Consider the following 27492-nt stretch of genomic DNA (forward strand, 5'->3'; position numbering starts at 1 on the left):
TCATGCACACAAACCAATCTTCTAGAGTACTTAGGTTTAACTGCTTGACAATTGGCACAGGCTATAGCAATGTTTATTAATAATACAATTATCAATTTACACTGCACAAGTATTTTAAAAAATGGAAGTTTATTCATCTTTCAATGGCTCAAATAGCACATAAAAGGACAGGATAAGGCATCAGCCAAGACAAGTTTTGTGTGTCCAGTGGCTTCATAACACCTCAGTTCCCAGTATACAGGTTCCAAAGCAAAGTCACAATGTTAGTGGTTAGACTCCCTGGCTTAAATAGACCCAAATGAGTACACAGTAAGATGAAGACTGGCTTATATTTGCCAGTTACATGAGTAACTTTTATTCTGCACTTGGCAGTCTACTAAATGTACATACAAAATTCCTACTGATAAATACTGAACATGACAAACGTAACTCCTAAGACTTGAGTCCCTAAAACATCTGTTACCATTAGAGTTAAATATTTGTTACCTAGTTTTCTTGAGCACATTTTAAACTGTCAGTTATAGGCTTATACATGTATAAAAAGTATAACAGTTTGTGGAATTGATCTAGCCTGTCTCACCCCAGAGGAGTCCAAAATCCTCAAACATTCTGGTATGTTTTTAGTTAAGATGCAGCACACTAAACATGTGCTAGTATTCTTCTTGTTCTGAAGCAACTGAGGCAGTATGTTTTGTTTGGGGATTTTGGATGTGCATGTTAAAGGTTTCTGTATTGCAAAGCATATTTGATTGTTTGATATCAACATTAACTAGAAAAAGTAGCTACACTGTTCCCCATTTGAAAATTAACATAGACTAAACAGTACAAAACCTGCAAAGAGCTTCAGCATAACACACCATGTTCCAATAGCTAAGTATTGGGAACATAAAAGAAATTAACCAGAATTTCCCAGACAACATCTTAACTCAAAACACGTAAGCGCTACTAGATCAGCCCCGCTACACCCAATTCCAGGGAGTTAAAACTCAAGGAACATCTAGACAAAAATCTATGTGCAAAAGGGAAGTTTCAAGGTACCAGCCAGTTAAATTTTAAACAACTATTCCAGGCTTTTATGTGCCATAGGCTTATGACTTCAGTCTTATGTGTATTCTGACGTTTTAGTTTTAAGATACCATATTGTCTACCAAGTTAGAGATGACAGAATATGCTCTGTATTATTCACATTACCAGAGTATGGCACACATTTAAAGAACAGACACTGCTAGCAGACAGCTAGTGAGTGAAATCATCCAAGTAACTGCACTCCACAGAGGGCAGTCTTGCACTGATGCACAGGGACAGTCTCCATGCAACAGAGTTGAAAACACACCCTTGATTAAGCAACCTGCTATGTTTGGGTTTTAAAATTAAGGCATATTCAAATGTTTCAATGTAAAAGATTACATCGCTCTTCTAAGTTAATCAGGTAATGCAGAACCACATATAGTTTTCCTCAACATAGCTGTTCATATACATTATTCTTTTTTAATTTGCATAACTCCATAGCAGAACAGTTGCATACTGCTTTGTTAGGTATCATGTTCACAATTGTAATTTTCAAGGCAACAAAAGACAAGATGAATTGACAAATACCAGTGATAAAAAAGTATGCTGTATAAGAACCCACAAAGTAATACTTTGCCCCTCTTATTCACTATTAAAGAAAAGACTACCTATGAAACACTACATTCAGAAGAAATGTGAGAAGGTAGGCAATTATGAAATGGACTGAGCTTTGCTTCTCTTGAAGCCACATAATTTGTTTTCAGTGAATTTGACTTTCAGTGCCGCTCCAAATCATGCTTTTAGTGGTACATTACATTTTCCAACATGTTAGGGTAATTTCAGTCACTTCAGCCTTCAATGGCATGCTTATAAATTATGGTTTTTATTAGTGTGGTCAGGGTAGGAAAGGAATCCAAGCTTTTGATTATAAAATGCAACATCTTTCTCTGATCCTCTTAGCTAGGCTTTTTCTTTTCTTCTTCCCATTTTTTTCTTTGCTGTCTTCCATTTTTCTGGCTCTAATTTCTCTCATTAAATCAAAAAACACCTGAAAAAGACATAAAAAAATAAATGCAAAAACAAATCACAGACATGAGTTAATTTAAGCTATCACTGACATCCACTTCCGTTATTTCAAATAGAATCAATTACATGCAATCAGTTTGAGCAAACAAATATTAATCCAACAAATCTGTCACTGGTTTTGAAGGCCAAGCTGAAATTATGCAATCCTGCTCGTTTCACGGCACTATAATGTTCCCCTGTCTTCTGACATTCGTTTATGAATCCTATCAGGCAATTTTAAACAAGAGCTGAAAGAAGGGTCTCATCACCAGCCAAGATTTTCAGATGTTGTATGTACATACTGCTGAGGAAACTTAAGGAAATCAGTTTACTTTTTGAATATTTTAAGTGATGAGCTGCAAAAGTTGAAAAAGTGCAACATCCAATTTTAGAAATTTATTAATGGAACAGTAGCATAGACTGAAATGCACGTATGGTATGTTCCATGTTGCAAGTCTAAGCATAAAGTGACTTGAGAAAAAAAACAAACCTAGCATCTCCTTTAAAGCAGTGTCTTCAATCATACAACTACATAAACAATTTCTTACATGAGGTAATCTTGGCTGCAGCTGCCCTATTACAATCTTAAAGTACACGTGAAGTTCACTTTCATCAAATGGTTTAGGACAAAGTTGGAGATGCACCACTGACTTAGGTAAGAGAGATCCTACTGACAGTTAAGGCTTTATGATTGGATTGCTTAAAGCTACTTTACTAATTTCAAGAGCAGATCTTGATTTACAGAAGGTTACAGCAAGCAGTATGTATAAATCTTTGTAATTTTACTGTAGGAAATCAGCTAAGGAATTCTAAAACTTTTCTCCCAGGAGAGAGTCTTTAGATACTATATCACCCTGAGAATGCCAAATCTCATCTGATCTTGGAAGCTATACAGGATCAGGCCTGGTTAGTACTTGAATGGGTGACTACCTGGGAATACCAGGTGCTCTAGGCTTCCCTTTTCAGCCCTGAGATGAGCTCAGTTGTTCAGAGCAGGATGTTAACAACTCCAAGGTCACGGGTTTGATCCCTACATGGATCATTCACCTAAGAGCTGGACTCAATGATCCTTGTGGGTCCCTTCCAACTCAGAATATTCTGTGATACTTTGAAATTTGAACTAAGCAATACATCTACATCATGGGATTTGATCCATTTCTGCAAAACATGGACAGCGCAGGGGCTGAAAAGCTCCTCTACAGAGTTCAGTAGGTTTTTATTACACTAATCTCATACTGACTGTGGGGAAAGTATCAACCTTCATCACATCAAAACCAATGAAAATCAATGGAACTAAACATTTCCATCAAGAAATGAGATTGCCTTTAAATTTTTAAATGTGTGCTAAGTTGCTTGTATTTAAATTTGTGTTAATGGCAAGATGCAACTGTCAGCTTGCTTAAATACTGATAAACATACAACAGTATTTAACTGCATGGGATACATAACCTTCTGAGAAAATATTTAATGGGTCACTTTTGCCAAAATGAGTGGAGGCTGGCTGTGTTTTTTCAAGTGAGTAAAATCACTATTCTGGAATGCAGAGAGACCAGATTACAATAGTTTGTGTAGCAAACTCCAAAACTTAATATCCTCAAGCAACTAAGAATATACAGTATTCACTTGTGCCAACAAGGTCTCATTGATGGCCTGTCAAACCATAAATCTATACAACACATACTAATCTGGATCTGTTATGCCATCAGCTCCATTGTATGTGCAAAGGCTATTGATCCAAGAGCTATTGAAAAAATATATTATATGCACTTTTTTCCCCTGCTGCTAAACAAAAGGAAGAGTTGGATTTTTACAACTGTAATAGATGGCTGTTAACTGCAGTTATATACCAAAACAAAAAGATGTGTTAGTTTTTATAACAACAGAAAGTCAGGGCTTTATTCAACAATGAGGATGAATTCTGCTGTACTCGATTAAGAACTTTTTGCTGCTCTGTAGGGTAAATCACTATAGTACTGAACAATCAGTTTCTTCAGTAAGATAACTGGCAGGACACAAACAGTTGAGTTTAAGTTATTGCAAAAGAGAATTTGCATTACAGCTTTCATGCTGCAAGTGACTGCTCATATATATGGATTTTCATTAGAGAATTTTTCACCAAATGCAAGATGTAGCATCTGGATCATCCCAGACATCAGTACAGACTGGGAGATGAACTTATTGAGAGCAACCCTATAGACAAGGACTTACAGGCTTTCAAGGATGAAAAGCTGGACCTAGCAATGTGAACTCATAGACCAGAAGGCCAGTGGTATCTTGGGCTGCAGCAAAAAAGGACTGGCCAATAGGTCAAGGTAGGCAATTGTCCCCTTCTACTCTGCTGTCATGAGACCCCACCTGCAGTGCTGTGCCCAGGTCTGGGGTCCTCAGCACAAGAAAAAACATGGACCTGTTGGAGTGGGTCCAGAGGAGGCCACAAAGATGCTCAGTGGGCTGGAGTAGCTCCACTATGAAGACAAGCTAAGAAAGCTGGTGTTGTTCATACTGAAGAAGAGAATGCTCCAGGGAGACCTTATTGCACTGTTTCAGTTCTTAAAGAAGGCGTACAAAAAAAAAAAAGACAGAAAGCATTTTTTTTATGTGGGCAGCTTGTGCTAAGATCCTTGCAGGAACAATTCTAAGAGGGAAGACATTTAAATGATTAATTGTAAAAAAAATTCTTTACTGTGAAGGCGGTGAGGCACTGGAATGGGTTATCCAGAGAAGTCGTGGATGCCCTAACTCTGGAAGTGTTCAAGGCTGGTTGGATGGGGCCCTGAGCAACCCAATCAAATGGTTGGGTATCCCTGCCCATGGCAGGGCAGTTGGAACTAGATGATCTTTAAGGTTCCTTCCAACACAAACCTGTAATTCAATGTGGGATCAACTGTGTCAACAGCTCTGAAAGGCTGGCACATTGCACTAAATATATTTGTTTCTTTTTCCGCACAACTGTGACTCTTACAGTCTACAAGGCTGACAGTTATTCTGAATAGCAAAACCTCACATTCTTGCTGAAGCACTTACAACTAAACAGCATTTCATTTTCTTGAAGACAAATATTCTCTTTAATTTATGAGGTTCTGAACCAGGTTTTATCTATGAAAACTCATGAGGCACTTTTGGGCTTTTCATAGCTTTTTGGATTCATCCATTCTTCATCAAAACAACATACAAAGTGGCAGATGGTTAAATGAGGGTAGAGAAGGCTCAAATCCCTCCCTTATTTGCTTTTATAATGAGGATCAGAAAGTATTCTTCACTGTTCAGAAGCAGACTCTCCTCTAGTTACAGAAAATGCAGTATGAAGTATAGGCCAAAAAAGCTGACCCAAGAAAATTTTATAAGGTCTTGTATCATGTCTTGGATAATAATGGTTCCTTGTAGTTTAGGACGGGATAAACATGTTACGCCTAACATTTTCACTGTTCTACAAGGAGTCACCTAGTCATGCACTCCTGGCAAGCTAAGGAAGAAGAGCATTTGATTAAAATGCCACAAAATTATTAACAGCTAAAATTAAGAACATAAGGAATATGACCCATGAAAAAGAGGGATAAAGTAAAAACTGATGGACAGATTGTTTAAGAGGCCAGTTATTACCTTGTCAACATTAGCTCGTGTTTTTGCAGAAGTTTCCACATAATTAACATTCCACTGATCAGCTCTGTTTTTTGCTTCCTCTACAGAAACTTGCCTTTTATCTTCCAAATCTGATTTATTACCAACTAGCAAAAAAGGAACATTCTCATCTTCTTTTACTCTTAAGATTTGCTCCCTGGAGAAGAAAAAAAAAAAAAGAAAAAAAGAAGAAGAAAATTACGCTTTGCATAGAGAACCATTCTTGGAATACAAAAAGAACTCGGACTAAATAATTTCACATCCTACAGTGAAAAGCCACTTATTCCTATTATGTAGTTTATATAACACGAAACCTCATTACGATATTATACAGAATGAAGACAGACTAGTCCTCGAGGAAGGAAGGAGCTGAGTCAGTAAAAAATGAAAAAATAGAACAGGACTGGTGAAAATTTATATTTAGGTGAGAATTTACATTAATAATTAATTTCCTGTAACAGTGTTATCTGAGAGCATTTATCATTGTTTTTACATTACTCTTTTTGATGGTTATTTTTAAGCTACCCAAGCTTCTCATTAACAGCTCATTCTTTCCTAACAAAATGTGCCATTTTAAAGCTGATAGAATGGTCCATAGCATATCAAGAGAAAATCTGTTTCTTTCAAGAATCTTTATCAAGTCAGTTATATTCAGTTTCTCCAGAGATCTTCATTTACATACATATCTGAGTACAGACTCAAGCTGTATATGCATCAGATTTTTAAGGACAGACACTTCTACTGTTTTAACTGCTAGGATGAAAGGTTTAAAACTATAAATACAACTTAATACTACAAATAGTTTAGTACTCAAGACTTCAACACTTCAAAATATTGAAAGTTTTCTTCTAATTGAAAATGCATTAATACTATCAGGAAGAGCTGTCTCAGAAGAATATTCTGTATTTTGTCTATGAAAAAAGGAGTATAAAGTTAGTTGTGAAATGTAGCCCTTTATCACAGAGCAATTCCTGAAAGACTGACAAAAAGCACAGAGAAATAAATTTCTTTTTATGGCTGAGGTGAGACCAAATTTAAAGTTGAAGGGAGAGAAGCTGAAGACAGTTAAGAAATCAGTATTCTAAAGGGCCTTGATTTGGTATGTGGCAGGATGCTCACATTACAAAAAGCTCTGAATAGCATGCAGTCTTGTGGAAGAAGTCTACTCAGAGCTGAGAAACTGCAAATAGTCCATATTTTTTTTTAACTGCATTTGAGGCAGACTGTGACACCACATTTACGTATGAGGTATAATTAAAAAGCAACATTTCTCATCTTCCACACAAATACCAGTGCAAATGTTTTAACAGAGTCTGCAGCTATCTAAAAGTAGTTTGAATAGCATCAGAGCTGGGATTCCTCTACAGTCCATAGGGGACACCCATGCTGGAGTATAATCCTGGCAAGGATCTGTGGGCCCCTGGAGAGAGGGATCCATGCTAAAGTAGGTTTACTGGCAGTAATGAGTTATTTAAATGTTTTCTCTTTCAACTGAAATTAATTTCAGTGTAATACACTCCTAACTTGTATAAAATTCTATTACTATCATAAGGGTTCTAATATCATGCAGTCTTGTGTTTGAGACCATGGTGAGGCAGATGTCTTCTGAATGTTATTGTGTATCTGCTCTGTGGCAATAGCCTTTCTGGTACTTGGAAACACAGCAGCTAAGGCATCTAAGTTCTACAGACAGCAAAGGCCTGGCTAGGCATCTATTCAAAATATGCTACAACAGTAAGAGCTGCCTATCCAGTCTGGACCACCAAAAGGATATTACAAAACACACACACAAAAAAAATCACTTTCAATCATCTCAATGTAATTAAAATTATTATCCTGCCTTGTAACTTACCTGAAGTCTGCAGTCGCTGCAAAGGATTCCAGCTCTGTAATAGAGAAGACGCAAAGAAAACCTTCTCCACTTCGAAAGTAGTTGTCTCTAATTGCAGCATAGTCCTCCTGCCCTGCTGTATCCAATATATCAATTTGAACTTCTTCCCCATCCAGAACCACCTTTTTCCTGTAGCTATCTGCTTTGGTGGGCTCATAGTCTTCAACAAACTAGAAAAAAAATCCTTCATGATGTAAAATCATGCCGGTACAAGACAATTGCTTCTGTTTGCACATCAGGATATAGCAAACATTAAATGGGTATTGTAACTAATAACTAAACATTGTGCATTTAGGCCCTGTGAAGTAATCAAACAACTTGTAGTTAAAGCACACTTCATCAGCCCAAACAGTTTTTATGTTTTTGCTTTCCTCAGCCATTATAAGGAAATGTAGAGGTAATTTCAAAACATCAGTGTGTGCACTACGCAAACTTCTGGCTTACACACATCTGTCTGTATTCCACTATGAAGTCAGGTAGTCTTGACTTTAGATATATTTAGTGTCTACTTTTAAAGTACACTGAATGCTTAGCTTCTGACTTAATAAAAGGGATGACTTTCACTGGAAAAAAAGGAAAAAAGAAACTGATTTTCTTTCCTGTCCTCAACACCAGCACAAAAAACATGGAAGAAATTGGCTGTTTCAGGTGTCATGCAACTCAACAAAGTGAAGAAGCTTTGAGCTATAATGACCAAGTTCTAAGTCTAGTGAGCAATGCAAAAATATTCCAGTAATATAACAGAGTATCTAAGAGCTGAGAGGTCTGAAAAAGGCAAAATTTTACCTTCACAGGTACCTTTAGAGAGCAAATCAGTAATCACAAAACATGTTTTTGTTACACTCAACTGCTGAATTTCATACCACATCACATACATTTAGACCTTTTCAGAAAATAATTCTACAAATGTAACTTAAACAACACTATGTAGCAGGCACCTCCTGAGATAATTTCTATGACAGGCTCTTACCTCATCATACATAAACTGTAGTGTTAAAGCAGATTTTCCTACACCACCACTTCCCACCATGATGACTTTATGTAAAGCCAGTGAATTCTGTCCTTTAGGTTTATTTGCTGCCATCTTTGGATTGCAGAAAATTCACAGGTGTCAAATGGAAGAATCTAGAAGAAAAATATTTCTTCATTAGTTTTATTTTCCTTCTCCCACATGAACTGATAAATTTGATTTTTTTTTCAAATTCCTACATATTTAATGACTTAGCTTTCACTAAAGCAGAACTGGAATTATCTGCTCTTTCACTGGAAACCATTCCACAAGTTACACTGAGCTCATCTTTTTTTTTTTTCTTTTTTTTTTTTTTTTAAATTAAGCAAAGAAATCCTTTACCATTTGGAAGAAGCATTTTAGTATGTAGTATTTTCATTTAGTGGCACAGTAGGTGTCAAGAATTCTTGATAGTTTTCTACACAAGAATTGAAAAAGGAAGCCACAGTGAGTCAACACCATATAAGAAAACATGATATGACAGCTGGAGGGGAAGGAAACAGACTTTTGAAGGGATTTCCAGCTTAAATAGCAAGCACTAAGACACAGAAGCAAGGATTAGCTAGAGTACTTTTACAGGAAAAGCAAGCAAACTTGAGATCTAAAAATACCCAGTTTCAGTAAGTCAGAAAGCAAAATAATCTAGTTTATACAGAGTGGAAACATTCAACTTGCCTACAAATGTAATTATTTGGTATATTTGGAACAGTTATCGCAGTCCTGTGACTGCTTCTTTAAACACAAATCTTTGCATCTCACCAACACCAAAGGGCTCTATGACAGCTAATTCATAGTTTAACGTATGTGTGCACAAGCATAAAAAGTAGAAATTCCATTAACTTTTTAAAAAATCATGGATGCTACAGTTGTAGTGGATCTCTATTTTCCTACACTTTTGTTTCATTCTCTACCTATCCCAATAATAATAAAACTGTATTTGTGAATGCTTGCACAGTTTTTAAAACACAGGGAAGTCCCTGTACAGTGACAGAATGTGCTCTCCTCCAGAGACTTCAGGTCAAAACAAGGTATGAACTCCAAAAGAGACAGTGACATCTACATTACATATATAAATACAAGAAAAAATTATGGTAGCAATTGAAAACCAAACGTAACTTTCATTTTTAAAATTAAAAACTCAAAAGGAGCACATTCACATGGCTCAGTTATATATATATATACACCAGAGAATAACACAGCAACTTATCATGATTACCTTGTTACCTTTAACCATCATGATTATTCGACAACATCACACTAAAATTACATCCTACTTCATAATGAATTACCCTTCTGCGTAGCTTAAGCAACCAGAATGTGAACCATGACAACTTTCTTAAAAATTGAATCAAAAACCCTAGTTGAGGCCATGCACTAAGGCTTTGCTAGCAGTGATGCAGGTAGTATAAACGCATGATGACTACAGCTTCATTGGAGATTAAGCCAATCCTTCCTGGAATCAAAATACATGGCATCAAGGTTCTCATACTGCCATGCCAGCAAGCAGGCTGGGGATGAGCAAGCAGCTGAGCCACCTGACCAAAGGGATATTACCATGCCATAGCCTAGCAGTAAAAGTTGGCAGAGAGGTTTGAAGTTTGTCAGCACTGCTGTTGCTCAGGAACTGCTGGGTATTGGTCAGCTAGCAGTGAGCTAATTTTCTTTTAATAACTTTTCTTTGGTTTGTTTTCCTTTTTAAAAAATATTTATTAGGTTACCATTATCTCAACCCACAAATGTTCTTATTTTTACCCTTACAATTCTCTCCCCTCTCCCACCAGTGGCAGGGGGAGTGAGCAAGCAGTGGGACTTACCTGCCTACCAAGCTAAACCCACAAACTATGTGAAAAACTCTTGAGATCACATCAGCACAGCTACTTCTGAAAATGCAACTGAAAAGTAAGTAAAATTATTTTCCCTGGAAAGATTATCTAAGCAAAATAAGCATAAGGTGCTATACCCAGTACAGAGATATAGCAGAGAAATACAACTAATATAATGCTACAAGTTATTTTAAAAAGGAGATGGAAAACAGCAAACATTTCTATTTTGGCTTAAAAAGAACCATTTCTTTCTTTTTACTCAAGAGGGAGTAAAAGAACATGAAAATAATTCCAAGCCATGTGCATACTTTCAACCTACTACATTGTTTTGTCTTTGCACACTTTTCTCTTAAAAGGAAAAACACATCCTGAAAATCATACTTCTTAGTATGTATGTCAGAAGCAAGAAAGAAAATTCATCTGAACTCCACTATCAACTGACAACAGCTCAGTTTGCAAATGTTAGGTTACAATATCCACCTGGATCTGACCTACTTTAAGCTTACTGAGCAAGATAACAGACTATTCTTCTCTAAGTACTCCAATATTGGAACAAGTCCAAATGAACCCAGCAGGACCTCACTCAGGTGAGTTTGGGCTAACAATATTACAGTCTGAAAAAAATCAAATGCACAGTAGCAATATTTCACTGTAATATTTGTTGCAAATCAATCTCTAGTCTTCAAGTAGATTGAGCAGTGTGAAAATTCGTATCTTAGTTCAACTTACAATTCAACAAGTAGTGTTCCAGTGTGACAAACAAGTTGCCACTTTTTGTACTCTCTGCAGCAGCTGACCTATAAAAAACCCAAAACATTTCCATTTCCAACTTGATCCTGAAAAGTAACTGTCAGTAAACAACATTCCACTAAGATACTGAAAATAGCAAAAACTTGACACTAACACAGACTTCAAATCTTCAAGATAAGCTTGTCATAAACACTATGCCACATTCTGGAGTAGGAGGGTCACTCAGGGATGTCAGTTTACTCCCAAGTTCTTCACAATCCAATCAAGATATAATGCTGGCAAAAACTCAGATCTGCTGAGTAGTAGCCAATATGGAAAGAGAGAGAAATAAGTTACAAACAATGCAAGTACAATACGATACTGTGCAGACAACACTTAATCCAAAGAGACTGTTTCAGAGCAAATATTGTGCTAGAGAGAAGAAAGACCTTGAAAGTGATAAGTTCTAAGCTATTGGCATGATTGTACCTGTTTCAGTGCACTTTGAAAAACAAAGAAGAACCTAGATTCCAATTTTAACAGTAAAGCACCTGAGATGAAGTTTCATGCAAAGTCTTTCTGCCTGTAATTTATGTAGCCTGACTTATTTTCATAAGTAGTATTAGTTTGGGTCATATCTAGTTACTCAACTGTCCTACTTTATAATTATGATAAAACAGAGACTATGGCAAGAACCCTGTTGTATGAAGCTCAGAAAAGCATACTTCCTTATTAAGCATACCATGAGGTTTATTATTACTTTAATTTTCACAGTTCAAAATTACTTGCAGGTCAGAAGATAAACACAGGGTTATCCTACAGTCAAATCCTACACCACCTAGGGAAGAGCAATGTTCACAAAGAGCCAAGCACGGTGTCCTCAATAGCTATATTATCAATTTATACTAGTCAGTTTTTTACCACAACCATTGGAAATCCCATCACATCAATTCAGATGGTAATATATACGAAAGTTTATTCTTCAGTGAATAAACAGTTTTATTCTTCATGAACAGTTCTTTATGTAGTTCAACAAATTGGAAGGGAAGCAAAAGCTCAACTGGCTCAGCAATGTACTGCAGTGTTTTTATTCAGAAGGGCAAAAACACTGTCTAGCCACCATGCTATGGTGGATCAGTCCTCATTTCCACTGCAGATAAAGGCCTAAGAAGCTGCCCTTTTTCAACATATTTGAGTAAATAAAGACACAAACAAATGAATCTGACTGCTCAAAGTAAGCAATTCTCAAAGCTCCTACAGGTGTTTTATTGCCTGCTTGCAGATAAACACACCCATGATTCTCTGTTCCATTTAATGGCAGACTTCCAGTTGGAGATGGGATCTTTTTTTTTTTTTTTTTTTTTTGAGCCAGGCTAGCAAGCAATTACATTAACAAAGAACAGCAGGGGTAGGAATTATAATTCATGTTAGCATCAGTGTCTTGTCCAACAGTCTAGAAATCTGATCAAAGGAAAGAAGAGTAGGCAGTTAAATAACTTTTATTTTTACATTATTAAGATAAACAAGGAACTTCCATCTGAAGTTGTAAAGCTATTCTTTGCCTTGAGTGATTGGCTTCTACCTATATCAATACTACTCAGGAGTTTTTATACATTACAGCCTGCACAGGTCCTCTGCGCAAAAAAATGCAATGTTACCTTTAGTTCCCCATGGATTTACACACAACATGCAGCTCCACCCACTAGAGGAGTGAGCTGAACAGTGTAACACAACTTGGACATAGTATCATGTTCACTTCTGCATAAAGTCTTGAAACACAGAATGGTCACCTCCAGATCCAGAAGAGTAAACTAGATAATCAGGCACCAGCAAAAAAGTAGTTTTGATCTCCAAGGATAATATTTTCAGGGAGAAATATTTGCAAATACAAGTTAGGAAAGAAAAAAACAAAAAGCAGGAATCCTTGCTCTCTCTTTATTAGTCTTTATTTTGTCCTCCTATTTACTATTTCAGCCAAATAAATTGAGATAAAAATATACTTATGGGCAAAAAAAACCTTATGGGTTATATCCCTCACTAATCTCAACTGAGATGACTCATCTTAAGATGTCCTGTTCCTCAGTTGGCTTTTTCTAACAGAATAAGTTGCTCCAAACCAATCAAAGCATGTTTCTGTACATATCCATTCCATTTGTCCTCTGCATCCCTCCCCAGTGCAATAATCCCAAGGTTCATACACTAAGGGAGAGCAAAAAAGTGGCCAACAGAACAGCTGTGTACCATCCAAAGAGGGCAATAGACACCCAATTTAGATTGCTTCCTTTCCTTCACAGGGAACATAATTCCCCTTATTTAGCCAGCACCAAATACTGAAGAAATTAATAGAAACAATCATATCCAAGACACCTACATCTCTATCAAAATGTACCAAAAACTGGCCAAGAGGCCAAAAACTAACAAAGAACAGAGCATATGATCAGTCTCTTTGTCTCCCACACAGTGACCAAAAGAAGTCAAGAACTATTCCATCCATTTTAATTCCTCGGAGTCTCGTAAATGCAAGGTAAATTTGAGGACAGACCAGGAAAAGAAAAGCATTACACCAAAGTCACATCATTACAGGCACAAGTTCTGCTGGCATCTTCTTCACTACTATACATAAAGCTGAATGCAGGCCTTCTGAATGCACAGTTGTCCTTAACAGGCGGACTTTGATATGCTGCAGACATTTGTTTGAAGGGGTCTAGTTAAACATAGCTTTGTATTTACAAATAGCTGGTACAGTTAGCATAGTTGGTTCTAGTTAATAAGTAGAGATAGTGGTGCCTTTCATCAGTTGCAAAACAATTTTTATTGTCAATTTTATAGCCTACATAAAACTACTACATCAAAACTGAATCCTAGTTCATTTCCTTTCAGAGAAGATTACATAAAGATTTGTAAGTCTGTCATATTAACCTCATTACCCACTCACTTTTAAGATGCGTAATTTTCTTCCCTTAAGACTGCTTTATATAATAAGCATCAATTAGAACTGCTAGAGGATACATTATCTCACCTGCCTTTACTCTGCGTAACAGAGCTAGAAATTGATACATTTGAAGGAACAGAAATAATTTAACTGCAGTGTGTGAGCTACCTGTACAATATTAAGAACTAGTTAATATGCTTTGACCAAAATACTTCCAGAGAGGCAAAAATTATCAATTACTTACTGAACAATTAAAGGAAGTTTAACAGTGCAAACTCACATTGCTCTAAACAAATAACTAAATAACTTCTTTTTACTTTAAAAAATTAATGCCTGCACTACTCTGCACTTTACACTTAGTATATATCACCTCTAGAAACAAAATTCACAATTATTTCATGCTGAAGTGAAAAATTTATGGTAATTATTTGACAATATTTTCTCAATTGAGTTAAAAAATTCTCCAAAGTTTTGTAATTTCCCAAAGTGTATCAAAACTTTGTTGCATCACATGACCTACAAATTACAAATTCAATTTTCTAAGAAAAAGCACAGAAACAAGAATTTTGGTAAGTGGTAACATATTTCACATCCAAGGACCATGAAGCAATATAATCTTATCTGTTGTGAAAATATCACAAATTCAACCAGTTACTTCATTGTTTATTGAGTCCCATAGTTTCAGTTTGGTTACCAAACTGAAGAGCAAAAGTATACTTGAGAATGCATTGTTTGAAAACAGCACTAGCATACTAAGTGCCAAATATTTGAAAGACACCTCACAAAATTATTCAGATATTTCTGCAACAAAAGCATTCTTGGAAAAGGAGGGAAGCAACTCCAGGCAAGCAGAATCTAACCCTCCCATCATCTGGTTCCAATTACAACATTCAAACCAGATCAGCAGAAACACCCCAAGACCCAGAGATTGATAGGATACATGAGGACACAGATGAGATGTGATACTAGCTGCTTTAAGAACTAGACAATAAGGAAGTTTTAAAAGTTAGATCAGCATTTTGTTGTGTCATCAAATTTGACTGGTGTTTTATTACAGTTTAAATGCACAACATCCATCAAACTCTGCATAAAGTAACACCAGTATTTTATTCAGGTAAAACAAGAATTTCAAATGGTTAATAATCACTACAAACTTTAAGCAGTAGACTAGAGAAAGAGAAGAATGAATCCAAATGTTCAAACCTATCTTAATGAGTAATCTCATTAGATAATGAAACAGGCCTCCTGAAACTCAGCCTCATAACAAGTTAGAAACTTTCACAGCAAGTATTTCCCTATGTCCTGAAAAGAATCCTTTGACATAAACATGCTGAACTAGGAATTAGGATTTGAAGCGTCTCATGAGTTTAACAAGCAATTAAATCACATTCAAGGTTTCGTAAGAATTCTTCTTTCCAAAGCTTTCTAGGGCACACCTTAGAAGGTTCTTATGCCTCCCACACCCACAGAACAAATTTACTACAGTGACTAACTACTAACAAAAGTAAAGGGTAGAAGACTCACTTCAGTTCTATCTCTCAGCAGAAGCAATTTCCTCAGGCAAAAGGCCCAAATTTCCCAGCTCCTTGAGATAAGTACTTCAAACCATAACCATACCTGGGCACTTAAACTGGAAAAGTCAACCAGTGAACTCTTCACCCAAAAACAGAGGCCCATCCATCCCATAAGTTACACTGCGTTGTCATAAAGAATACCAGATCCTACATGCCCACGTCTTTATCTTCTTAAAACATCATCAGAAGAATTGCAATTTCTCCAACAGAAAGTCACTAAAACACAAGAAACAAGTTCACAGACCTCCAGCAGTCTCCCAGAGGCTCCACAGGGCCTTAGTGCCAATTTCTGGGCATGACCATGAACTAGACAGCACCTTCTGAACTGAGAACAGGTATGTATTTCATATGCTTTAAGTCATCATTTCAACATTTTCTTACTAAAAGGCCTGTTTGGCTTCCTGCAAGATGACTTCCAGGGAAGTACTTCCATAAAGAAATTTCTTGAAACCCATGCATGCAACAGCACATGCAAATCCTGACAAATTGAACAAGAGAAACAGTCTAGAGCAAAATGAAGATCTTAAGATTTCAAACCCTGTAGTGCACTGAAAAGAAAACAAAGCAGCTACATCACTGTCCACATAAACAGTTGACAAAACATACAGGCCCTGAGTCCAAGTGTGTGTGCCTGCAACGCTGATATAAACGGAACCTGCAGCAGTCTGTCTGATATTCCCATATCCTTTCTCCCAACAGCACTGGTGCAACTATTAGGTGGCAAAGCACTTAAGAAATTGCACTAGAAAAGAATGAACCTATACTGGTTTTTTGAACAGATATGTTACCTAAACAAGTCTGCTGGCACCAGAGACAGCCCAGAACAGCACATAGCTGAGCACAGGTAAGGCAAAACTACAGCACTTCCAGCCTATGAACACTGAGGCAAAACAATGCAAGTGTTCTAGGGTTCCTCAACCATAACCCAGCACCTGTTGAAGATTCTCACTTTTTTCAAGTTATGTGATGACTATTACAAAACACTAGGAAGAATTCTAGATACTTGCAATGGTTCATCTGTGTTACTGTTAAGTCAGGAATAGATGACACAGACTCAGATCAGGATCCTAAGAGGCTAGAAGCCCCACATTTATTCAGACCTCTTCTTTTATATACTGGTCTGCTACAGGTGGACCTGATTTCAAATGATTGGCTAATTAAGAAGACACCGTCTTTATGAGTAAAACAACTTGTTTAAAACACCACCTGCAGATTGTTTATCATTTGATCATCATTCCTTCTCTCCACGTCCCTAAAGCTTCCCAGACCAATTAATGGGAAAGCTTATCTAGCTTTTTCTCTCTCTGACGAGACCATCATATCCACATATCTGGACTGATCCAAAGATGAGTAGGAAGAGCAGCAAACTCAAACACACTACCAAGGTTAACACAAGGTTAAAGCTTGCTTTCAGAGTTCAACAGACTAAAGTCACACTGTGAAATAATATTGATAATAGACACATTTTTGTAAAAGTCTAGAATACTGTTCCTGCTTCTACAAGTTCAGTACACGGCTGGTGCCCTCTCTCAGTCTATTCTAATCATTGAGGGCATTTAGCTTTCTAAGGCTGACAGTGCTGAAGTGCTTTAACACAAAGTGTAAGGATCACGTCTTCTTTCATGTTCAATCTGTAAACATGAAAATCTGTAATCTAGCATATTAACAGAAGGCATTCATTTTGTATTAAGATTATACACCATGAGGAGACAATTATTCTGTCGTGTCACAGCAGACAGGACAGAATAATGAACAATTATATGCCACTAGCCTGTCAAAGCTATCCACAGACTTGTATGGATTCAGAGAGAAGGCAGACAAACAGGTACTACTGCCGATTTTCTACCATGAAAGGCTGAAACAGATGAGGGGGACATCTGTGGAAGAGCCTCCCACATCAGTTATCCATAATCAAAAGTCAAGTTACATTCACGGGAGATGCATTTGATATAGAACAAAGACACTCTTCCCAACCCCCATCCCCCCCAAAATGTAAGACTCAACATATAGCCTACAAAGATGGATTTTAGTAATGCAGAATAAACAGCTAAGGTTCTTAACTAGTGCTATTCTAATAAGAACTCAGTGAAACATTTCAAGAACACATTTAAGTTCGTGTCACCTAAGATATACAAGATACAACCATTTTTACCTTCTGTTGCAACTACAAGAAAACAAATCTGGAAGCTAACTTTTAATTAATGATAAGCTAGGCTTCACTGACATTTGCACAGGGCTGCTGCTTCCAGCTGTTCTAGAAAGCAACAAGAATGGAATTCCCTTGAAGGCACTATTCAGCATGAGCTTCAGCAGCGCGCTTTTAAAAGCAGTTCAAGAGCACCTCATTCAAAACTTGTCCACAGCATATTCAGTATCAAAAATTCAGGGTTTTTTGGTCAATCAGATTTCAAAAGGAATCTCAATCACATTAATACATCCTTTTTGCCCTGTACATTTACACTTCAATATACACTATAGAAATTTTAGGAAGATTTAAATGTAAGCATGTTGACTTGGCTTGATGAAGTAAATTGTTGAGAAATGCCTGACGGTGGCTTCCCGAAGATATACTTGAAAAAATATAGGTTTTTCTCTAACCCAAGTATCTTTTTAACTGTTAAAAACCCTAGTCTTCCTTTAGAAGTTCAGAATGTCATATGTGCATTTTCTAGAAACAGCAAATATTTGCATGGTCATTTTTACAGCCAGAAAGAATCAAGATCCACATTGACAAAACCTAAAACTGCACCCAGTTTCACTGCTCTACAGGCAGGAAAGTTAACTTGTAACAGAGAAATCTAGAAACAAATGTTAGCTGCAAACCAAAACAGTAATCAGGCTCATGGCAGGCTGCACCCAACAATCATACAGAATCTATAGAAGGGATGCACACAGCACCCCTTCTGTAGGTTAGGATTTCCTCTGGTAGCAGTGCTGTTTTGCAGGCTTCTCTTGTCACACCAATACAAGTTCTGATGCTGATAGCTCAGGGAATTTATTCTGCTCAAACAACTACTTTTCCCTGTTAGCCAGTCATAGTAATACCATGGTGAAACTCACATAAACACCCTTAAATTCTTTCAAGTATTTGCACAGATAGAATGAACACAGGAGCCCTGTTTGAGTAACCGTCCTATGAAATTCTTGACAAAGAAAAAGTCTAAGCTTTCACATAAAGCATTTTCAAGGCAGGCACTGCCTTCTTCCACAAGTCAGTGCCTAGGTGAATGAAGTTTCAACAAAAGCTGAGTAGGAACACTGCAATACATTATCCTTCACATATCAGGCTAATAAAACAGCTTCTAACAATGAAGGATACAGCAAACTAGTGCTCCAGCAGGTGCAAGCACGTTTACATCAAAGGCCACAGCACAAATGGTGCAAGCACACGGGACTGAATGCAGGGCATTAACAAGATACACCAAGAAGCAGGTACCACCAGGCTCTCCGTCTCCTCTTCACAAATACAGGCAAGCATTCTCTCTCCCCACAGGCAGATTGCATCAATACACCAGCCAAATGGAACCTAATGAAATATGAGCATGTTCAATTTTGCATTTCAAAATTTTCCTTTTATTCCTCTCAGGAAACATGCAGCTGCAGCAAATTTCTTTAATGAAACCTGACTTGGCAAAATAAGTTACTTAATTAATTTTATGACTTTGCCATCTGTTTAACCACCTAATTAGAAATACACAAGTGGGTTTTTTTGTAGTATTATTGAAAGAGCATTACTTTTGTAGCCATATTTTGTTCTGGTAATGTCTCCTGCTTAGATCCTATCCAGTGCCAATTTCCCCTCCTAAAATAAAATTTTTTCTGTTTTATTCAGAGAAAAATGATTTCATATGCACAACTCACTGAATGAGACTGGTTTGCAAATACACAAAAACCTATTGAATAGGTGATTCAAGAACACAAGTGGTTATAGACATGATATTACACAGTAATACAGCATGCTTAAAACTGAAACACTGTTAGGCGGATCTCTCCCCATTTTTTAGATGCAATTTGTCCTAAAATTATTAGATACATGATTTGAAAAACTGATAGAGTTAATCTAATAGACCTAAAAGACACAATCAGGCAATGATTTGTCTTTTAGTTCAATATACACTTGCCAATCATATGATAGACAACATACATTCATGGCTGTTTCACATATTATGGGCTTTAAATTTGCAATGGCTAGAAACAGAGGGCATTGAGTTCATTACATTAATGTGAAATTATTAATATCCACATCAATTTAACAATTTTCACATCAAGTGTCAGTGCAAGGTGGTTTTCATAATTTCCTGCCTAAAATACTGATCATGCTTTTTTTGCAGTACCAAATAAGGGATTTTCAAACTGAATGTTCACAAACTTAAAAATTGCTTTTTGCTCCTGTTTCAACTCTTACAAGCTCTTACAATGCACAAAGTAACTTGGAACTGTTAAATGACTTTACATGAATATAAGTGTTTAAGTTCCAAGTTTTAACAGAACAGGCCATCTAAAAAACATTCTTTACAAAGAAATGTATGTCAGAATCATAGATAAATTTCAGAACACAGGAGCAAAGCATAACATTCATTTCTGACTATTTGGGGAACCAAGTGAAGCAGCTATCAAATGCTTCTGATAAACAACCTAAAAATTAGATTTTTAATCACACTCCAAAGGCAAAGGCTCTTGGAAAAGGCACTGTTAAGGTAGATGGGTCTCAAGTGTGTCTCTCTTCCTATGACCTAACACAGAATGCAAAAGCTAAAGGCATTCCAGCAGTGGTCAAACTTGGTTTATTTTAAAGGCCAGTCTCTCCATGGAAAAACTACTATAGAAGTGTGTCTACAGTGAAATCCAGTATAATTTCAACATTTAATTCTACACACACTGCAATATTTAACACAGTGTTAAACAGTATCAAGTATGAGCTGCTTTCCTTTCTGTACACACAGCCTTTTAAATTGTTGTGAGAAGTAGGTGACCTAATACCTTTTCAATGTTGCATGGTTTTCTCTGGCCTAAGAAACATTCACTACCTCTGATTTATGAAAGCATCTTCTTTTCAGCTGGTCACTTGCAAGCTTTCAATTCAGTGACAGTACTTGCATTAGCATCAGTTCACCACAGAGTCAGAAGCTAATTTTACTGCTTTTCTCCTTGAGGGGTTTATTTCTTTTGTCTTAATACACATGCAGTCAGAGTCCTGCATAAAGTCTGGAAAACTTAGTGTTATTAAAACCCATTCCTGTTGTTCATAGGTGACAGTATGACCGGTCTTAGTTTGTAGCAAAGCCAGAATTATGTTCCTGAAAATATATCCCTCAAACCCCTTACCATCTAACTATGCCATTCTGACTGGGTTAGGTTTCAGTATTTTATCATACTGCATTTCATTGCTCATACTATCGTAAAAGAAATCCTAATACTTGCTACAAGATTGTTTCTGTTTCAGTTTTCTCTCAGAGAAACATATTTTTCCCGTGTATTTGTAAAAAAAGCTTCTTCTCTCCTAAAATTGTAGTAAAACTTATTAGAAAGATTACAATATAAAACTTCACTCCTCAAACAACAGACTCTTTTCCTCAAATTTTCCAAACTACTCTTAAAGTCACTAGATCTTAAGACTGCTTTTAAAATGCTCTTCAAAATATTCCAGTGTCAAGAAAATCACAAACTCTGCTTGTTATAAACATGGTCTCAGTTCTAACTCATACATCTTGCAGAGAATATTTTTGTTATTTTACTTCATTCCTCTATCTGCTTTGACTGCAAGAACTATAGAAGTCAAACTTTGCAAGACAGCAAATACTACAGATACAGCTTAACTTTCATTTAACTTTTAGAAAAAGGTGCTCTTCTACTAAAGAAGTTCAACATGTATTAAATAAAGTTACCTAAAAAAAAAAAAACAAAACAATTTTCTCATTAAGATCCAAAGAAAAACATTAAAGAGGCAGGACAGTGAAGAAGTTTCTTAAAAATCAGGACCTCCTAAGGTTTCAGAATTATGGGGCAAAGAAGAGCTGAGAAATTCCAGCATTTTTGTGAGTAGCTGCACTATACAATCTTTAAATGTAATTGTAACTCTAAGCCCATCAGTAAACTAGTAACTAGATGGTCAAAATTAGTGATCCACAGGGAGACAGTTGTATGGGTGTACACACACAGGCCTTAGTGAATCTCTTCCTACAGGGTACTCTGAAATGTTCCAGAATACCTGGAATTAATGATGAATGTTACCTGTAGCTATATTTTCTTCCTTACAATACTAACAATTTAATAATATTTTAGATGGTAAACTTGCTGAACTGAAAGTTTTTGATATTTAGTCTAATGCATCTGCTCTTTAAATTCTGAGTTACACTAGACTGTATAGAGAAGGAGTCCAGAGCTTTCTTTCTAGGTTAAGTTTCCCTGATTTATTATATACTTTAGTTTTACTAAATACAAACCCTGAAACCTCAAAGCCATCAGGTCTAATCAGCAACAGACAAAAAAAATGCAATCTGGACCAGTAAAGAAAGATGCTTTAATAAATCACACTCATATAGGCCTGTGCTGTATCATTGATTTCAACATGTACACTACATCAATCTAAAATAAATTTCACATTCATTTTCAAATCAGTAACAATTTCAAAAATCTAAACTTCTTAATAATCAGAGAATTAAAGTTGTGATAAAGTGCACTGAGATACCAGTCACAACTCTCTACTGGACCAGTCATTGAAGCATTGCAATGAACTCGTAATTTGGACAACATAAATTCTGACCTTACAAAAATCGATTCTTACGAGTGTGCAGTGTTATTTTTTAAAATACAAGTGTTCTGAGGATTGGAATGAAGCTTATGTACATGTTACACTACACAGGTAAAATTAATTCAGGTGCAAGAACTTTATGATTTAGAGGTGTCATCCCAAATAGCTCTTTCACATGACAGTCACCTGGATTCAGTGATTGGATTCACTGATTTTGCTTACTTTGATCTCCAAGGGTAACAGTGACAGATGGTTAATGATGAGTTGCTTCCAGCCTTGCTTTGAGCAGGGCCTTCAGGTCCATCTACTCAAACATCTCCCGTTGCATAACCTCACCCATCAAACGTGGGTTATGTGACTGACATAGCATGCCTGCAGATGTTTGTCACATCTGTTAACACTGTTTTCCTGCCTGTATAATTTCTTCTATTTTGAGGTCTGAAATCAATCCCACAGGGCAAAGTGTTGCTGGTATTAACCACTTCTATGTTAAAAGCCTTCTCAGGAGACTTAGCTATACCAACAGGACTACACTGCTACATCTTGAAATGACAGACCTCCTTGAGACCTGATGGGCTTGAATGGGAACACTAGCAAAGGGAAGGATGGTACCACACATAGTCGGCTTTTTATTTTTTTCACAGATGTTTCATTTTTGCAAGACTTCCATGTTTACTGCAATCTATTTCATGTTGACAAAAACATTTCTGCCTGCCTGTATGTGGGTGCTATATGTAGAGCATTCTCAGACTCTCAGAAACAAGGATCAGAGTTAAAGATCAAGTCTTACAGCAGTACAAAAGGCTATTAAATTAGTATTTAAGACCATAAAATTAAACAGGTACCAAGGCCTGAATGCATGGCTGATCCCTGCTGCCTACCTACTAAGCATAGATACAAAGCACCTTCATAAATAGCAGTTTCCATAATTTGCAGAAATACTTGTTTGCTGGTACAGTATATTTACATGCCAATTTTTAATTAAATGTTGTGGGACACTGCACCAGACATTTCCACACTCCTGCATCAAATGTTGTAAACATACTATTATAGAGAAAAATACAATGCATTATACATACACACAATGCATGAACTTTACTGGTAGGAATTCAATGTACATTATAATTACTTCAACTAAGGAGCCAACATCACAAAATAAGCATCAATTCCACTAAAGTAACAATTGCAGAGTTACTATGCAACCAAATCTACATCTCTTGTTTGTTCTACCTTCTTTACATTCTTGGCTTCTCTCCGTTACAAACTGATTACAGCATAGCTCGCTTTGAATTCTCTGTAGTAACTGCCTATGTCATCTAACACCCTCAACACACCTTTCTCTGTTATTACCCCTCTGTGCAAAGCCTGGACACTTCAGTGTTGCCAATCTATTGTCCCAAAGGTGTTGAGAATTTTGATTAAGACAAAATGAATCCCAAACAAAATATGACTAGTAAATACTAAGCCTCCCTCTGGCCAAAGGCAATGAATTCTCTCACTGGTTCGTTCTAAGGCAGCATTATTTAATCCATACTAAATTTCTTTCCAACTTGCTCCTACCTTTCAATCTAATACTGGCTTTTTCTATGGGAACTTCAGAATTTTTTTCTGCTGTAGAGTCTCTAAGGCTCCAGCCGGTAAGCCTCACCTCATGGTTATGGTTTGCACAACTACCAAAGAGATTCAACAAGCAGCTGTAACCACTGATAAATCCTCGGGCTTTAGGTGACAACTCTGAAAATAGTTATGAAAACAGGACGAGTAGCAAAACAGGATTTAATAATCCCCTGGTCTGCAAGGTACATTTGCTATAAAGTGATTCTAAGTTATTTATACCCACAATGACTATAACCAATTTCAGGTTCTGCAGACAGTACTCCTTAAAAATAACTTTTTATAAACTATCCTGAGAGCTGATTTTAAGTACTGCAACAGACTAATAAAATGTAACAATTTCTTCCCTACTTAGCAATATAAATATTTTGCAGAACATTTAGTGGACAAACATAATACCAACTGCTCTATTTACTTGGTTCCTCACATAAATTCTTCCTAAGGTAGAAAGGAGGCTTAACACAGTTGTCCTGTAATTGTGCGTTTGAGGCAGGCAGGCTACAGTATGTTCACAAGAATGCTGTCACTAGCCTACTAAACTACCTTGTTCATATAAAACAGATTTCAATTTAGATGCAAAGTAATTTCTGTAGCTTGGAGCCATTAGAAGTTTACTGGAAGCTGGCTATAAGCACTTTCAAGGGGGTGGGGAGTTCCCTATCTAGAAGACATGTTATCAACCACTGATTCCCAGGACTTCTATATCCTACAGTACTCCCTAGGATGGCAAAGCAACCAAATCTTATCACAAAGTTAAAAGATTTTTCTCATATAATTATTTCTTCTTCATATATAAAACTGCAGCAAAAATAATGCTGTTTTCAGTTGGCTGAAATGCAGTGCCTAAACAACTTTTCACACAAGACACTGTACCTACAGTATCCTTTGGTATCAGAGACTGCCATATATCAGTTTCTAAGTTAGCTGCATTTTTTTGCCTTGGCAATTATCTTCATCCAAGTCAGATACACTTGAAAGTTAACAGGAGCAAAACCACTTCTTAGATGGAACATCTTTGTTTCGGGGTAATCCCTCAGAAAAAGTAGAAACAGGGATGTCAGTGCATGCCTTAGTAACTGAGGTTAAGAACACAACTGTTTTTATGAGAACTAGAAGTCAGTCTGAACACAGAAGACACATGGACCACTGCAAGATCTCCAGCCACACTTATTTAACAGTCTTGTGCTCTTCCTTGGTCACCTTTATCCAGCACTGCCTTATCCTCACAGCCACAACTCTCCTTACCCCACCTCCCCACGCCCATCCCTTTCCCCTCAATAGCCTACTGTTTCTATGGGTTATTTATCTAAAGAGTACGTGACCACAGGTGACAGACATTACAAAGAATGCACAGCTAGGAAACATTCCAGTTTTCACTTTCATGGCTAAAGATTCCTTAAGGAGCAAAAAAAAAAAGAAAAAAAAAACCCACAGCATTATCACAACAATGTCAAAGAACACACAACTCAAAATACTTCACCTTAGGATGTTTGTAATCTTTCCCTTACTCAAATTCAAAAGAGCACTAAAAAGCAAAGACCAAGATCAAGGAATTTGCAATAGTTGAGTAGTACACTCACTATCCAGCAACACAGCTTATTTAACCTCATAGTTAACCACTCATGCAGTAGACTGAAAGCTTTTTTTGATATTTTTGTGCAACATTATGTCACGTTCTCCTATTTCTACAGAAAAGAATAAAGAGTAAACAGGACTAGCACTATCAACTTCTCAAATTTCCACCATTTGGAGGCTTCCACAAAAAATGTTTGACAAACTGTAATGCAAGCACAGACTGAAGGATTTATATTTACACCAGAGATCGACATATCAAACAGTTGTTCTTCACTCTAGTAAGAATGCTCACAGTTTCCCAGGACCTAAATGTTGAGGTACATGCTATTAGATTAACAAGTCAGCCAAAAAGAAGTGGATTTAAAATTAAAAATCCAGTTATAATCACTACTAATTACCCTGAAAACTAACAGAAGAGCAGGATCTTCTCCTAGTGCAGCCCCTCTCTCAGGCTTGCCTTTCTTTTCAGTTTAACTTTCAGTGGAAAGGACAAAGAACAACCGATAGGTTATGGAGAGATCTGAACATAAAACTGTATGTGAACTGAAATGCCAGCAGAGGCACATACTGCTTACACTTCCGGAGGTATAATGTTTTGCAGTGCAGAATGCAAGTCTCTTTCAAATAAGAGCTGGAAATGAAAGCACAAAACAAAACATCAGGGTCCTTTTGAGTCTGAAAAAAAACCCATTTTGGCAAGCTTTCTGCCAGGACGGTTTGGGGATGCTGCAAAACAAACACACAGATCGCTCCTCAGGTGGCTCTTGGGATACGTATGGCCCACTTAACATTTTCATTTTAAAGACTCAATTAAGAAGGAGCCGAAGCTATGACTTCCCCTTAAAAGAAACCTAAAAGCAAACACCAAATCTCTTACCTAACCAAATAGGTGAGCATCGAAAGGCTCTTTCATTTGGGGAACTTAAAAGTATACTTCGCACTTCTCCCTTGTGTTACAAGCAAACACAAGATCTAGTTATTACCAGTAACTACAGAAAAGCCCAGCACATGAAAGTGGGCAGCTATTAAATGCTACAGGAGCCCTGTTCTTACTCACCCTAGAACCGCAGCGCCCACATACACGCGCAGGGTCTCCGGCACCCGGCCGGAGCAGGAATCGCCGCCGCAGCCGCCGCTCGGTCCCGCCGGGCCGGTGGGCGAGCACCCCGACCCCCTTCCCCGCGGCCCCGGGCGCGGCCCTTTGTTCGGGGCGCCGCCGCGCCGCGCCCCACCTGCGCAGGTACGGGCGGCGCCCGCCGCCGCCCGCGGCCCCGGGACGCCGCCCCCGGCCCCGCCGCAACAGGCGGCCGGAGCCCGGCGCGGCCCCGCCGCCCCCTGCCCGCTGTTCCCGCGCCCGGGCGGGCCGCGAACGCAGGTGGCCAAGGTCGCCGCCCGTAACCTTCAGGGAGCGGTCACCAGGCCCCCGGCAGGAGGCTCGGGGCGCCGCCCGCCCGTCCCCACACGCCGGGGTGGGGCCGGCGGGCGTACCCCGCCGGCCAGGGACGGCGAGGCGGCGGCCGCACCCCGACACCGATTCCCGGGCGGCGCAGAGCGGCGGGCGCGGAGCCGCCGGAAGCCCCCGCCCGCACCGCACGGCAGCTTCCCCCACACCGGAGAGCTCCCGAGGCGCGGGCGGAGCCGGGTCCTCGGGCTCCCCCCGGCCCCAGCCCTGGCGGCTCCGCCCGGCGCGGCCCGGCCCGGCCGCGCGCCCCCGTCTCACCTGCGGCGGCGGTGCCGGCGGCGCCCGAGGAGCGCGCGGGGAGGGGCGGAGCGCGCGAGGGGAGGCCCTGGCGCCGCCCCCGCGCGCACGGCCGGCGGCGCGCGCGGCCCGGGGCGGAGGGCGGGCGCGGCCGGGGCGGGGCGGGGCGGGGAGCGCCGCCGCAGGGGCCGCAGCGTCGTCACC

At 38.3% G+C, this 27492-nt stretch overlaps 1 protein-coding gene across 14 annotated transcripts; it reads right to left on the reverse strand.

Moving 5' to 3' along the window:
• Positions 1-51: 51 nt before the first annotated feature.
• Positions 52-27412, reverse strand: RALA (RAS like proto-oncogene A). Of its 14 annotated transcripts, none has more exons than XM_085570541.1 (7): positions 27310-27412; positions 26158-26220; positions 11144-11211; positions 8553-8707; positions 7544-7752; positions 5674-5848; positions 52-2056 (listed from the first exon to the last, which is right to left on the reverse strand). In XM_085570541.1, exons 4-7 carry the CDS (start codon positions 8664-8666, stop codon positions 1934-1936), a joined length of 621 nt encoding a protein of 206 aa, XP_085426667.1. In that variant the 5' UTR covers positions 8667-8707; positions 11144-11211; positions 26158-26220; positions 27310-27412; the 3' UTR covers positions 52-1933. The 14 variants fall into 14 exon arrangements, with proteins under 14 accessions (XP_085426667.1, XP_085426654.1, XP_085426677.1 ...); XM_085570528.1 differs by lacking the exon at positions 26158-26220 and adding an exon at positions 11319-11456 and having other exon boundaries at positions 26647-27398; XM_085570551.1 differs by having other exon boundaries at positions 26647-27398.
• Between the last annotated feature and the right edge of the window lie 80 nt (positions 27413-27492).

The sequence above is a fragment of the Lonchura striata genome, chromosome 2, assembly GCF_050655825.1.
Source record: "Lonchura striata isolate lonStrDom1 chromosome 2, ASM5065582v1, whole genome shotgun sequence".
Lineage (NCBI taxonomy): Eukaryota > Metazoa > Chordata > Aves > Passeriformes > Estrildidae > Lonchura > Lonchura striata.